General features: G+C 35.0%; 1 protein-coding gene across 2 annotated transcripts; it reads left to right on the plus strand.

The window, feature by feature from the left end:
- The first annotated feature begins 3,662 nt into the window (after positions 1-3,662).
- Positions 3,663-8,816, plus strand: LOC126587951 (probable WRKY transcription factor 14). Of its 2 annotated transcripts, XR_007611280.1 has the most exons (4): positions 3,663-4,818; positions 5,714-5,854; positions 7,397-8,096; positions 8,245-8,816. XR_007611280.1 is itself a non-coding variant. In XM_050253064.1 (3 exons), the coding sequence occupies exons 1-3, from the start codon at positions 4,121-4,123 to the stop codon at positions 8,037-8,039; spliced, it is 1,482 nt and encodes a 493-aa protein (XP_050109021.1). In that variant the 5' UTR covers positions 3,663-4,120; the 3' UTR covers positions 8,040-8,816. The 2 variants fall into 2 exon arrangements, 1 of the variants encoding a protein (XP_050109021.1); XM_050253064.1 differs by having other exon boundaries at positions 7,397-8,816.
- The last annotated feature ends 4,637 nt before the right edge of the window (positions 8,817-13,453 follow it).

Consider the following 13,453-nt stretch of genomic DNA (forward strand, 5'->3'; position numbering starts at 1 on the left):
TGTCCCGATTCCCATACCGAAATTTTCGGGAATTCCAATTTCAATACCGATCCCAAACCAAATTTTCGGGAATCCCAATTTTCGGGAATCCCGAAATAGTTTCGGGATTTCGGGACAAATCGGGAATCCCGAAATAATTTTGGGCTTTTGGGCTTTAGACCTATAAGATGTATTAGGACAGTTGACTGAAAAATAAAACAGATCATCAGCTACCTCAACTACTCACAGATCATCAGCTACCTCAACTAGGAATTCTGAAATTGATAAAAATTCCATATGCAGCTCATCAACCTTAATTACAGATTCAAAGGAGAACACAGTTAACCAAACAGACAAAATAATTAGCCAAACTCACACCACGACGAATCGGATAATGAAGAGAGTCGCCACCGCCGGAGTCAGAGGCAGCACCAGCTTCTGTTGGGGCGAGTGCTTCAGCCCAACCGAGAGTGCGTCCAAGAGGCGCTTCGCCTCGCCAAGCCCAACTCCCTCACTCGCCTGGTCTCCGACTACTTCGACCAGAGCGAGAACACGACCCAAGCGTGCCTGCTGCTCCTCCACCGCAGTGTCTATCGAGCGCGCGAGCTCTATGCTCCGCTCCACTTCGAAACAAATGAACGGAGGCTAAGGGTCAGGGACTCAGGGGGCTGCACTGCACTTCGAAACAAATGAACGGAGGAATGAAATGTGATCTGACCTAAAAAGAAATCAACGGCACATATTAAATCCAAAACAATCAACGGTTGAAATAATTCTTTTATAATTAAAAAATTATATATATATATTTTTCGGTTCGGTATGGGAATACCGAAAAAATGAAATGCAATATCGAATCCCATACCGAAACTTTCGGTTTGGTTTGGGATTACATCCCGAAAATTTCGGAAATTTTGGTTTGGGATTTTTTTGGTTTGGGATCGGGATTTTTTTTGTTTGGTTTGGGATTTTTGGGATTTTTTTCCAGCCCTAGTGCTATCTAGACACTTAATTATTTTTACGTCTTATATATTTTTCAATTTTAAGTTCTCATATTGAATAGATTGAAAAATAATAATGATTAAAAAACAAAAGTATATGAAAGATAAAAATAAATGTGTAAATAACATTATCCTAAAAAGATTCAAAAGCCAAAAACCTCCAAGTGCCCTTGAGAGAGAGAGAGAAAGAGAGAGAGAGAGAGAGCCGGCTACCTTTACCTTTGGTAGATTCTGAAAATGTCTAATCAATCACATATGAGGACGGTGATGGCCTCAATGATGTCGTTAGTCCATTATATTTGGAAAGAAATCTTATCCGAGTCCCTCTCTTTAAAGCTTAGGAATCAAGTTATATGAGTTTTTGAAATTTGATTAAACGGTAAAAAATTATTATAATTTTTAAAAATTTTTACTAACTTTTTTGTTTTTAGTTATTGGATCAAATTTCAAAAACCTGAATCACTTAATCCCTGAGCTTTGGACTGGATCTCCTCCCATTATATTTGTCACCAAACCTTTTCTTTTGGTGGAGAAGTCCTTAACCCAAAAACATGTCTAATCAAACATTAATCCATATGATACATACTTATTATGTTACTTGCTTAGCACCATTTTTTATCTTTGAAGTGGTCTTACAAGACTCCAAAAAGGAACCCAACTTTTGGACCAAACAGAAGGCACTTTATCTGACCTATTACAACAGATACATATAGAATCAAATTAACCTTATAATAAACATACTTCATTACGATTCTAATCCTAATCTTGTCCTTCATCATTCCAACATTTTATAGTAGAGCTCAGTTTATATGTCTCAGTTTCATCATAATCACCTTTTCAAAACGCTAATCATACTTTTTGTCTTTATTTGAAAAAAGATTAACTGATTAATCATACTCGAGAGTCCTTGATTAATTCAGCTGATTATTCAAAAGCCGCATATGAAGTTTTATATTGTGGAATGAAGATGAACTTTAAAGTCGTTGCCAAGAACAACTACAACTTTTCTGGAAATTAGATTGGCTTCTGAAAAAGTTGAGAAATGCAAAGGAAACCCTCAAGTTTGAACCACATAGGCGTGGCATTTTTATGGCAGGAGAGGCTCCACCTCGGTGGCAGGAATAGCTCCATCTTGGTTTGGCTATCTATTACGTTGAAGGCTATTTGATTTGAAGACCTCCTGAAATTTATCAACAGCATCCTCTTTAAATTGTATTGTTTATAGCCCTGTGGGATTAACATTTAAAAGGTCATGATGTAGTAGTAACAATAATTTCGATATTACCATTATACCATATATTGATGTTTTTCTTTTGATTTAAAAAGGTAACTCGTCATTGTTCTAAAAAAAAAAAAAAACAATTAATTGTAATAAAACATGTTCAACAAGCTTCCTCCTCATAGTTCTTTGCTACGTGTGTACGGATCAACTCTTACTCAACAAAACAAGACAGCGATCACAATCACTAAAAAAAAAAAAAAAAAAAACAAATTGCATGTGATATACTTTGTATAAAGGTCACATGAGTACTACCAACTAGTTAAGAACTCATTTAAAAATAAATGTATAATGAATGAAGAGGTCTAAAATGTATTAAACCCTAATGTAATAGTTGAATTCTCGAGTATGTGGGGATATAGCTTACATGCACTTAAACCCTTCAATGATAGTGTGTAAGTGTAATTATAAGATATGCTTACAAGACAAGACAATACAACATTTCCCCCGTAAACTCGTTTCTTGAGAAATGCTAAAGAGACTCTTAAAAGTGGGACTCTCTATGAACTTTCTACCACCTCTTGAGCAATGCTAATTAGGAGACTCTCAAAAGTGGGATTCTCTGCCACCTCATATTTTTTACACAATGTTTTATAATGTTGGCACGGAAGTTAACATTAAATTGTAAGGTGACAAAGAGTTCTTGAAGAGTCTCACTTTAAGAGAGTCTAATTTCTCCTCATTTCTTTGAGGGTTGGGCGAGTCCTAATAAGCACCACATGATCACCATCAAAGATAGATGGCATATTTGTTGATTTGCCCCCTGAACTTGTATGGAGTTGCCAATTCCCCCATGAACTTTAATTTTAGCTGATTACCCCTTGAACTTTTATAATTAGCCAATTTCCCCATTGAACTTTAATTTTAGCCAATTTCCCCCTAACGTTAGATTTTTAAAAATTCCATCCATCTTGATCACGGAAACAACTATATGAGGGCAAAAAGAATGAAACAACTATAAAATCTAACGCCAATGGGGGAATTGGCTAATCATAATAGTTCAGGGGGAATTGGCTAATTAAAGTTAAAAGGGAAAATTGACTAATTAAAAAAATTCAGTTAGGATAATCGGCTAAAATTAAAATTTAAGGAGAAACTTGACATTTCCAAACAAATTTAGGGGGCAAATCAACAAAAGAAGAATGAAGGCAACTCAAAGTTGAAAGAAACGAAGAATAGTTGTTCAAGTTTGGAAACGTTCCTCCGAGAAATGCGGCTACTTGCCGCCTCTTTACTTTCCTATCACTTGTTTCTGACACAAAGGAAGGGATTTTTTTTATTTTTTTGGCAAAGGTCTTTCTTTTATTTTTATGACAGAGAAAATATACATGATATTAAATTAACAAATAAAAAACAAGCACTACAGTTAGCTCAATGATAATTAATTTATCATTAGTTATTCAGCAATTTCATATTAAACTCTCTCTCTCTCTATCTTTCCTTTGTTGCGTATGGAGAAGAGCTCTTTTGTATGAAAAGTCAGCTCCCTCTCGAGTCTTGATCTCTTCCATTGCTTCGTTCCCAACAATTCTCTCCCTCATCATAACTTTGTTTTTGAGAAGAACAAAAGAATCCAACATCAGCCTTCTAAAACCACATCTTTGCTCTCCTGCTCCTAATAATCAAAACCCTTTTTTTTCGCAATTCAGTCTGTTGCGTATTTTTCTTTGGTTTTACGGTGAAATCTTAACTTCCTCCATCTACTTAATTAAATTAGAAGCCACCCAAATACGAAGGCCAAGAATTGCATGCCTTGTAGTTCTCTTTTGGAGCAGATTTAACCTCCCAATACTACTACAATAGGGTTCAAATGACATACTTGAACTTGAAGCTGCAGCTTTTGCCTTAAGAGTGTACATATATCATGTGCAGCTTGTTCGTGCCAATTACTAGGATGGAGAATTATCAAGGTGATTTAACCGACATACTAAGAGCTGGTACAACTACTGCTAACGTTGGAGCTTATCCGTCTGATCATCAAGAACCTCACGCCGACACGTGGCACTTCCCATCTGATCATCCCATGATATTTCCATCATCTTCATCAGCCATGGAAGTAGAAGAATCTAAGGACAACTTTGGCGATCCATTTTCGTCGTACATGCGCGATCCGCTTCTTAACGAGCTAGACATATCAAGCTCCAGCCTTTTCAGCAGCCCCAGTTGTACAGCTCGTGTGGAGGAAGGTGTCACAACTACTACTTTTGGTGGCGGTGGCGGTGGCGGTGGCGGTCATCATGTACTTAGTCTTGGGCATCACAACCATCAAGGTGGTGTTGTTGTGGTTGATGGTGATCCAAAAAAGAGGCCTTGCAACATATTCTCACAGATGCTACAGATCTCTCCAAGTGCAAAGGTACCCATGTCGCCGTGTGATTCGCCGGTGATCGGTGGAGCAGTGTCGTCGTCTCCTAGGGGGATAAAAACCTCACCAGATTCTGCTGCCATGGTTGCAAGCGACATGATTATTAATGCGAACAGCTCATCAGCAGCAAAAGGTTGCTTGCTCGCGAACACCGGGATGCAGATCTCATCTCCACGGAATCCGGGGATCAAGCGAAGGTGAGGACCCATGAGAGAGCATTTAATATTTCTTACAACTTGACCATGATTCCATGAATTAATTATTCTAATTAGTACTTAATTTCTGCTATATAAATTAATCCTGATTAATAGTTAAGTTTACATTATCAGTATCATCATCATCATCATCATTTTATAGATCAACAACCTTGATGACAAAGTGCCTTTATGCAACTTGGGTTTTGATTTATACATGGTGAAGATCTAAGAATAGGGTTTGTTATTTAAAGCATTTGTTATTAATACAAATAGGATTTAGGGTGCAGTCAAGTTAGTTAGAGCGATATATATGCATAAAAAAAACATATACATTTATGTATATGCTCTTCCTGCACTCAAGTCTGGGTCCCTTTTCCTGTAATTTAGATAAATTTTGATTGACTATTGCTTGTATAAAAGAAAATATATCAATATTTTTAGGTTTGACTAGCTCTAAAGTCTTCAGTCTTGAAGAGGGAGTAGCTCTCTAGGACTGTTTTCCAGGTGAGATTGATAAATGCCAACATTACTAACTAGCATATAGATACCTAAACACGATATGCATCTTTGTCTTTTTGGGGTTTAATCAAACCTCGAAAAGGTATGGGGCTTTGCTTTGTGTCACAATAACAATCACACACTTAGCTTTCATCTTTTATATATCTGGGAACTACTTTTCTACCCCAATCCACACCGCCTGAAAGGATCGATCACTGCTTTTCGATTGGTATTGGTCTCCTTTGGAATATACCATCTATTACTTCATCCTTTCAATTTCAACAAAAAACAGGGATAGAAAATGAGATATTTCATTCGCTCCCACCAATCTAATTTAAATAGTGTGTTTAACTTTTACGTAAGACATTTAATCATACTTAATTATCTATATGAGCAGGAAGAGCCAGGCAAAGAAGGTGGTGTGCATTCCAGCGCCAGCGGCTGCAAACAGCAGGCCTACTGGAGAAGTAGTTCCGTCTGATCTGTGGGCATGGAGAAAGTACGGTCAGAAACCCATCAAAGGGTCACCTTTTCCAAGGTTAGTAAGTTTCATTTGTCATCATTTTTCTATATACTAGAAAAGAGTTTCACATTCACTTGTCATATAATCAGTGTTTTAAAAGGCTCGCCTCAAGGCGGCCTTTGAGGCTAGGTGTCAGTGTTCCTGCCTCTGTTTTGAGGGAGTGAGTTGAAGGCTTTGCTGGAGCTCGTCTAGGTGGCAGAGGCGCGCCTCAGGGCGTTCATTTGGGCTTTTTTTTTTCTTCAAAATCCAGGTTTTCTGCCATTCTAGTTTCAACGAAGAAGAATGAGAGACTTTCTCTCTCCAAATCCCATAAATTTCCATAATAATTACTCCACTTAGCCTTTATTTCATTTTAAATACCTTATAAATACTTCACTCAACTATTTATTTTCGCCATTTATTTCATTTTAAATACCTTATAAATACTTCACCCCATTTATTTTATTTTAAATACCCTATAAATACTCCACTCAAACTTTTATTTTCCTTTAAATTCCCATAAGTATTGCTTTATATCATTTTAAATACCCTATACTACTCCACTCAGCCTTTATTTCCTTTTAAATTACTTATAATTGTAACATTCAGCCTTTATTTTGCTTGAAATTTTCCTATAATTGTGACCATTCATCCTTATTTTCCTTGAAGTTCTCCATAATTGCTCACAATAAAATAAATAATTATAACATTTTGAGACTATATGACATAGTTTCCAAGTACAACTAGACCTAGTAATAAAGAAGATGATATTATCTTTGATTTAGTTATAGTTATATTTGTTTTTACAAAGTATTATATTGTCATAAATATACTTATATATAATATATATTAAAATTTTAGGTTTCGTGAGGCGCTGGGCTATCCATTGGACGCCTCGGCCACGCCCCCGCCTTTTAATACATTGCATATAATAGAAAGTTCCTATGTAAGTAAAACTAAGGATTTGGATTGCACATCTCACTGACAACCATGAAGGGTTGTGTCTCATTTTCTTTTATCATATCTACCCATTTAATTCAAAATTCTAAGTAGGGTTTTAATGCACTACGAGTGAAGTGCCCTTATATTAGTCCGATCAAAAAATTTGTGCTTTGGAGTATGAGATTCTTTTGGAATTTTAATCGTTAGATCATAATTTTTATAATTTTTTAATAAAGATTTAACGGTTTAAAAGTTTGGATTATCCCATATTTCGTAGCACTATAGGAGTCACTAGTCTGAGTAGGGAGTGAAGTGGAAAATTCGGCTAGGGTAAAATAGGTTTTTTCGCACTCTCATAAATTTTCTTTTATAGAACTGATTTTCGTACAACTTTTTCTTTACATGTATAGTACATATTTATTTATTTATGGCACTTGATAGAATAAAGAATTAAAGAGAACTAAATAAATAAAAGTGCACCCTTCACTGCGACTATTATTAGTTGATATGTGATGGAAACAATATAATCAAAGATTTGATCAACATAATCATCATTATAATCATAATAATCATCTATATATTATCAATGCCATTGAACTTAACTAAATCAGCTTATTTGTTTGATACTTCTTGCAGGGGCTACTACAGATGTAGCAGCTCAAAGGGTTGCCCAGCAAGAAAACAAGTAGAGCGTAGCCGGACGGATCCAAACATGTTGGTAATCACATACACTTCTGAACACAACCATCCATGGCCTACTCAGAGAAATGCCCTAGCTGGCTCAACCAGATCCCAGCCATCCAAAAACGGCGTCGCCGCCGCCTTGAAGGTCTCTCCCAGTAGCTCTCATCAGGCTCATCAAAAGCCAACTAGCCCAACAAAGGAAGAACAAAATGAGAATATGAATGATGATAACCAAGTGTCTCCAACAGTTATCACCGCTGGAAGTAATTCAACAGTGAAGGAAGAATTTGAGGGCATTGAGAAGCAATTAGAGATTGATCATCATCAGCAGCACTTAGGGTTTGCTTATAGACCATCAATGCCTAACGAGCAGTCCAACCAGTCTCACCATCCTGAGGACTTCTTTGCTGATTTAGGAGAAATTGAGGCTGACCCACTAAACCTCTTGTTTTCACAATGTTTCTCAGCGGATGAGCAGCAGCAAAAGGGAGGCAAGGATGCAGCGCCCTCAGATCCATTCAATCTCTTTGATAATTGGTCAGGAGATCACAACACCAACAATACTTCATTTGGTGAAGCTAAGAGGCAGTTATAACAAGGCCAAGACTAATCACCATGAAAAAATATCAATCAACCCCTATACTCTTTTTAAGTTAGTTTTTGTTCTTTCTTTTTGGTGGTGCAGTTTAAAACCTAGTTCTTGTGGTTTGAATTGAGTTTTACATGTTGGGGTGGGGGGAGATTCTAACTTTTCCACCTTTTTATAAGTTTTATAATTCTGGGTTCTTGTTATTTACCAGAATCGAGTCACGGATTAGGGAAAGAGAGATGATGTGAAAAGAAGAAAGAGAGAGAGAGAAGGTAGTTGGTTGATTCGGAGCAGAACCAATGAGTCCCACATTCCTTTTGGAATTTTAGTGGATGGGACAGAAAGCTGAGGAACAGAAGGATTCTACAGTGGAAACAAGAACATCCATCAGAGACATGACTGGAAAGCTCAGTCTCAGTGAGTGATCGAAGAGATTGATATGAAGATGGGACTTGCCTTTATTATTCATCTTTTAAAGTGGGAGAAATTATTCAACCAGAACCTTTGTCATGTGGGTTGGTACTCTAAAAGAAAAAAAAACCAAACTTTTGTTTTTATTGTTTTTGGTAAAGAGAGAGAAGGAAAAAAACGAAACAAAAAAATTGAGAAGATGACAAAAGAATCTAAGGAAGAAAGAAAGAATTACTACAAAACTCTTTACCTTTCTTATCAGTCTAGTCTAGGGATGTGTAATTATGAGATAAAACACATGCCTTGGGTTCCTCAGCTTTCTGTATCTTTTATTATCCATTTAAGTTATGTGCTTACTTTGGAGATTGCTTACTTAAAGTGTATTACTGTTACTTAATGGAATATTAGATTGTTCATTACTAAAACTGTTAGACAAATCATATTTATAGGGAATAGAATTCTTTCATCTCCTAATCTCTCTCCCCTTTCATCCTCTTCTATTTAAACAGTTGCGATTATGTCACATCTACATTTTGTTTTGAATTTTTTATATAGAGAATAAAACAAAAAAAAAATAATGTGAGAGGAGGGGATAATAATAGGAGGGGAGAGAATCCCACTCCTATTTATAGATCACATATTGTGATGGTTGATGGTTGGATCTTTATTTTATGATGTAAAGCAGGAATTCAACCTTCAATTGTTATATCATGTAGTCTGTAAAATATATTTTAAGTAGATTATCTCTCTCTAACATCACCCAATTACTATTCATGACCGGCTCTTCATGGTGTTTATTAATCTTTGATATACCGCATACAGGTTCCAATAAATCGATCAACTTGGTAGCGGAAGCAACTTTCACTCAGTTTATTGGGAAATAGTGACACCAAGTTCTGTCAAATCGATCAACTTATGTGATATTCTCACATATGCCCCTAACATTTGACACTTGAACAAAGAACAGTCCAAAATGTTCTCCCTTTGTGATTTCACATTCTTGATTGATGGGCTAAGAGTCATTATATGTATATGGAAAATTGGGTGCAACTGTGTTAATGGGAGTGACTGTGATAATGATTTTGAAAAGAAAGAATTGGAGTAATAATTGATGGCATACCATAAAGTTCATGACCATTTACTCCTTCTGAAATGTTTGGTAATTCTTTTATTTCAGAGTTTTCTCATCATTTGAACATCGATATGCACTTGAAAGATCATTCAATGTCTTCAGATATATAGATGTGTGGTAAAATACCAATTGCATCAACAATACATACATACATACATATATATATATATATATATATATATAGGAAGCCTTTAAGGGAAGGGATCCTCATTTTTCAAAAAAAAAAAAAATTGAGAACACCCTCTTGACCATTAGATTTGGCTTTAATGAAATTTTGTGGCCTATGATTTAATCTCAACCACAAAATTTCATTAAAGCTAAATCTAATGGTCAACAGAGTGTCCTCATTTAAAAAAAAATGGGAATCCCTTCCCTTAAAGGGCCTATATATATATATATGTTACCACACTATTTTGAGAATGTGATGATAAAGTTCCACATCGGTTAGAGACTAAATCATACAAGGGCTTATAAGATGTTGAGTTACTACTCATATTGTTAATTGATTTATGACAGAACTCCAACTTTCCTCATGGTATCATAGCAGGTTGATCAACGGATAAAGCCCAATGGCAACACGTGTTCTCTGTCGCCCTGTTTGTGTTGTCCACATGTTAGGCTTCAAAAATCGTCACACGTGAAGGGACATGTGAGAATGTAAGGAGAAAATCCCATATCTTTGAGAGACGAAACCATACAAAAACTTATAAAAGGTTAAAACTACTTCTCATATTGCCAATTAGACCCCAACTTTCTTCAACTACCAGGCAGATCTTTCTTTTTCTCTAGCTAACATTCAGAAACTATTCTTTATGACATTTTCTAAGCCCTATTCTAACATTTTGAAAGGGAGCAAAAATAATAATTATCATTCTTAACTTGCATGCACAAAGTTCATGATTTTTTATTTTTTATTTTTTTTGTTAAAAATAGTTCTCTACATTATAAGTAAGGAATCGTGATCTCACTTATAATTATTTAATATCGTCACATCTCTCAAGCTGTAAGGTTTATTTTTATTGTGATCCAGAAGTCATAACAACAGAAAACAGCTAGTTGTCCTTGTAAAAAAAAAAAAAAAAAAAAAAGAAGGTCTGAAAATGATATTGATGGTGTTCACAAAAGCTTGTATGTCATTCAAGTATAAGCGCAACTCTAATGAATCATAAGAATTAAGAAACTTGACAGAATTAAGTACGAGAGTACATAAATATTTCTGTGGTTACACTGTGATGTTAAGGTCACACATTAACTAAGCAAGAAACCTAAGTTGGAGATTCCTTTAATCATGAAACGACTTTTAACATCTCAAACCTTTGCCACTCAATCTTCATGCCTCTCAGCTAAGTTTTCATCATTTTTGGTTTGAATATTGAGATCTCAACTCAAATTCAATGATTTAGTAGATAAAAAAAAAAACAAATAATGACTAAATTTGTTCTCTGATTTGCTGGTTTAATTTGTTCTTGGTTTCTAGTGAGTGGTTTGTTAAAAGTGTTATTTGTTTGCTCATTGTTTGCAATCTGAGTTTCAATTTGTATCAGAGTGTTGTTTTGCATAAACCCTCCTTTGTTGGGGGTGATGGTTGTAACCAAAGATTATCTTTGGCCCCTAAATCTGTTTTCGCAACAAAATAAAGGCTATATGTAAACATTAGTTGATGATTTCATATGGTATGGTACAGTAAGAATTCGAAGTTTTGGTGTGAACATGTATTAGTTCGGCTTATCTTTTATATTTTTCGCCCTCTATTATTGTGTGGGACCTATAAATACACCGTCGGTCTCATCAACCATCGTTTTGAACATTACTACATTAGGGTTTGTTGGCCATATATGACTTTGATTTTGTTGAAAGTTTTGGTTTTTATCAATAGTATTTTTTTTTTCTTTCATGTAATTAGTTCCATGTCATGTGTGGGTTGTGAATCTAAACATGTAAAAATTTAAAATTACTATGGAACATATGTAAATATATACTAAAGGTGTCACACTACGGTCTAGCGATATTCATTTTCACTTGTAAGTGAAAGGTTTTAGATTCGATTTTCGCCAAAGGTGAATTTGAATCAAATTATTATGACTAGCCCATTTCCCCGTCCACTTCTGTAGATAATATATGTCATATATATTAAAAAAAATATATATATATATATATATATTTAAGATTAAAGGTTTTGTTAGTATATACAGTAGAAAATGTGCAATACATTTCACGATAATTGTATTTAACTATTCTCTTATTCCATAATTCTTAGCAATAATATGCCATGCTACTTAATACTACAGTCTATATATTTTCCTCTTCACTTATAATTAAAAAAAAATAGATTTAAATATCGCAAGTTTATACTAATTTTTTCTCTACTCCTTAATATACATATTTTTTTTATTAATAAACTGATTTGACCTGATTTGAAAATGATGATTTGATTGGCTGTTGAGCTCCATGTTTTCTCCATTTCATATGATAATTGGGAATAAAAGTAGGGATATGCTATCCACACACCCTATTTTACTTCTCGCACATATTTTGATAATTTTTATCATTTGATTTTTTCAATTCATCAGATTCAATGGCCGAAAATTAAAAAGATGTGTGAGAATTAAAATGAAATGTGTGGATATCATACCCCTAAAAGTAGAACCATTTTCTACTTACACGAAACGATAAAAATTTGCCATGCATCAGTGACTTTTGATGGATTCGACGGTGGCCAATGCTTGTTGTGAGTTAACAGTTTAGATAATTGTATAACATAGGACATCGTCAATGACTCAAATCATGGAACTTCAAATGAATAAGTGTCAAGGAAATTCCATGTCAGATCATGGCCTAAATGACACTTCTCATGATTACTCCATTAACAAATTAAGAATCTAGTTGGATTAAGAGTATACAATAAGGTGGCTGGCACTACTTTCAATCTATTTAAGAAATAATTTTGCCGACGATCATTAGAGGCTTGGTGCCTTTTTTTCATAATAGTGTCTTTACGATTGGTTCCCGACATTGCGTCTCAACTTCAAACCGTCCCACATCTTTCTAGTGTATATTATTAAAGTAGTGATATCGTTTGTATTAGAAAATAGAGTTTATTTGTTATTTAGTACTATAGTCTAGTGACATTCTTTTTCACTTGTAAGTGTGAGGCTTTCAGTTTGATTGTCGTCAAATAGGAATTTGAACTAAATTATTATGGTTAGCTCATTGTGAGGCTTTATCCATTCTTCCATCCCTTAGTGTAGATAATATCATATGTATTAACAAAATGTAGTGTTATCTACACACACATTTTTACTTCTCATGCATCCCTCTCAATTTTCGATTGTCGGATCCAATGAATTGAGGTTATTTTTACCATTTTGGTCCTTATTTAACATAGATTTTTCACTCAAGGACCAAATAATTGACGATAGACAAACTCAAGGACCACTTCTATCGATTTCAAATCTTAGGAAAGTGAGGAGTTATGTCAATCTCTTAAGACCATTTTGGTTAAAATGCCTCAAGTTTAATGCTCATGTTCAATTAGGACTTCGGCCATTTGGATTGAGAATTGAGGATTGGGCCTCTGGTTGTATGGATTAGGCTTGTGTTAATTATACCCTAAATTTAATTTAATATTAACGGCAACTTCCGCTGCGTTTAAAAACAGGGAAAAAAAAAATACTCATGTTCAAGCCTAGTTAAACTCACGGCCCAAATTCTGGAGTATAACCCAAGTGTACAACAAAGTAGCCCAGATTGCAGCAGTTGGCCCTAAATAGCTTCTCTTTTGGTAGGAAAATTGAAGACAACGAAAAACTGGAAAAATACTACGAAGGTGGAAGATTATCAGCCACATACATCAAAGTGTTACGTTGCCAAAAGTTGC

This window comes from Malus sylvestris, chromosome 10 (genome assembly GCF_916048215.2).
Source record: "Malus sylvestris chromosome 10, drMalSylv7.2, whole genome shotgun sequence".
In the NCBI taxonomy this organism is placed as follows: Eukaryota; Viridiplantae; Streptophyta; class Magnoliopsida; order Rosales; family Rosaceae; genus Malus; species Malus sylvestris.

Coding starts and splice junctions, on each gene's coding strand:
- LOC126587951 (XM_050253064.1), top strand. CDS start 4,121: ATGTGCAGCTTGTTCGTGCCAATTACTAGGATGGAGAATTATCAAGGT. Junction 4,819..5,713: donor AATCCGGGGATCAAGCGAAG/GTGAGGACCCAT, acceptor CTATATGAGCAG/GAAGAGCCAGGCAAAGAAGG. Junction 5,855..7,396: donor AAAGGGTCACCTTTTCCAAG/GTTAGTAAGTTT, acceptor TACTTCTTGCAG/GGGCTACTACAGATGTAGCA.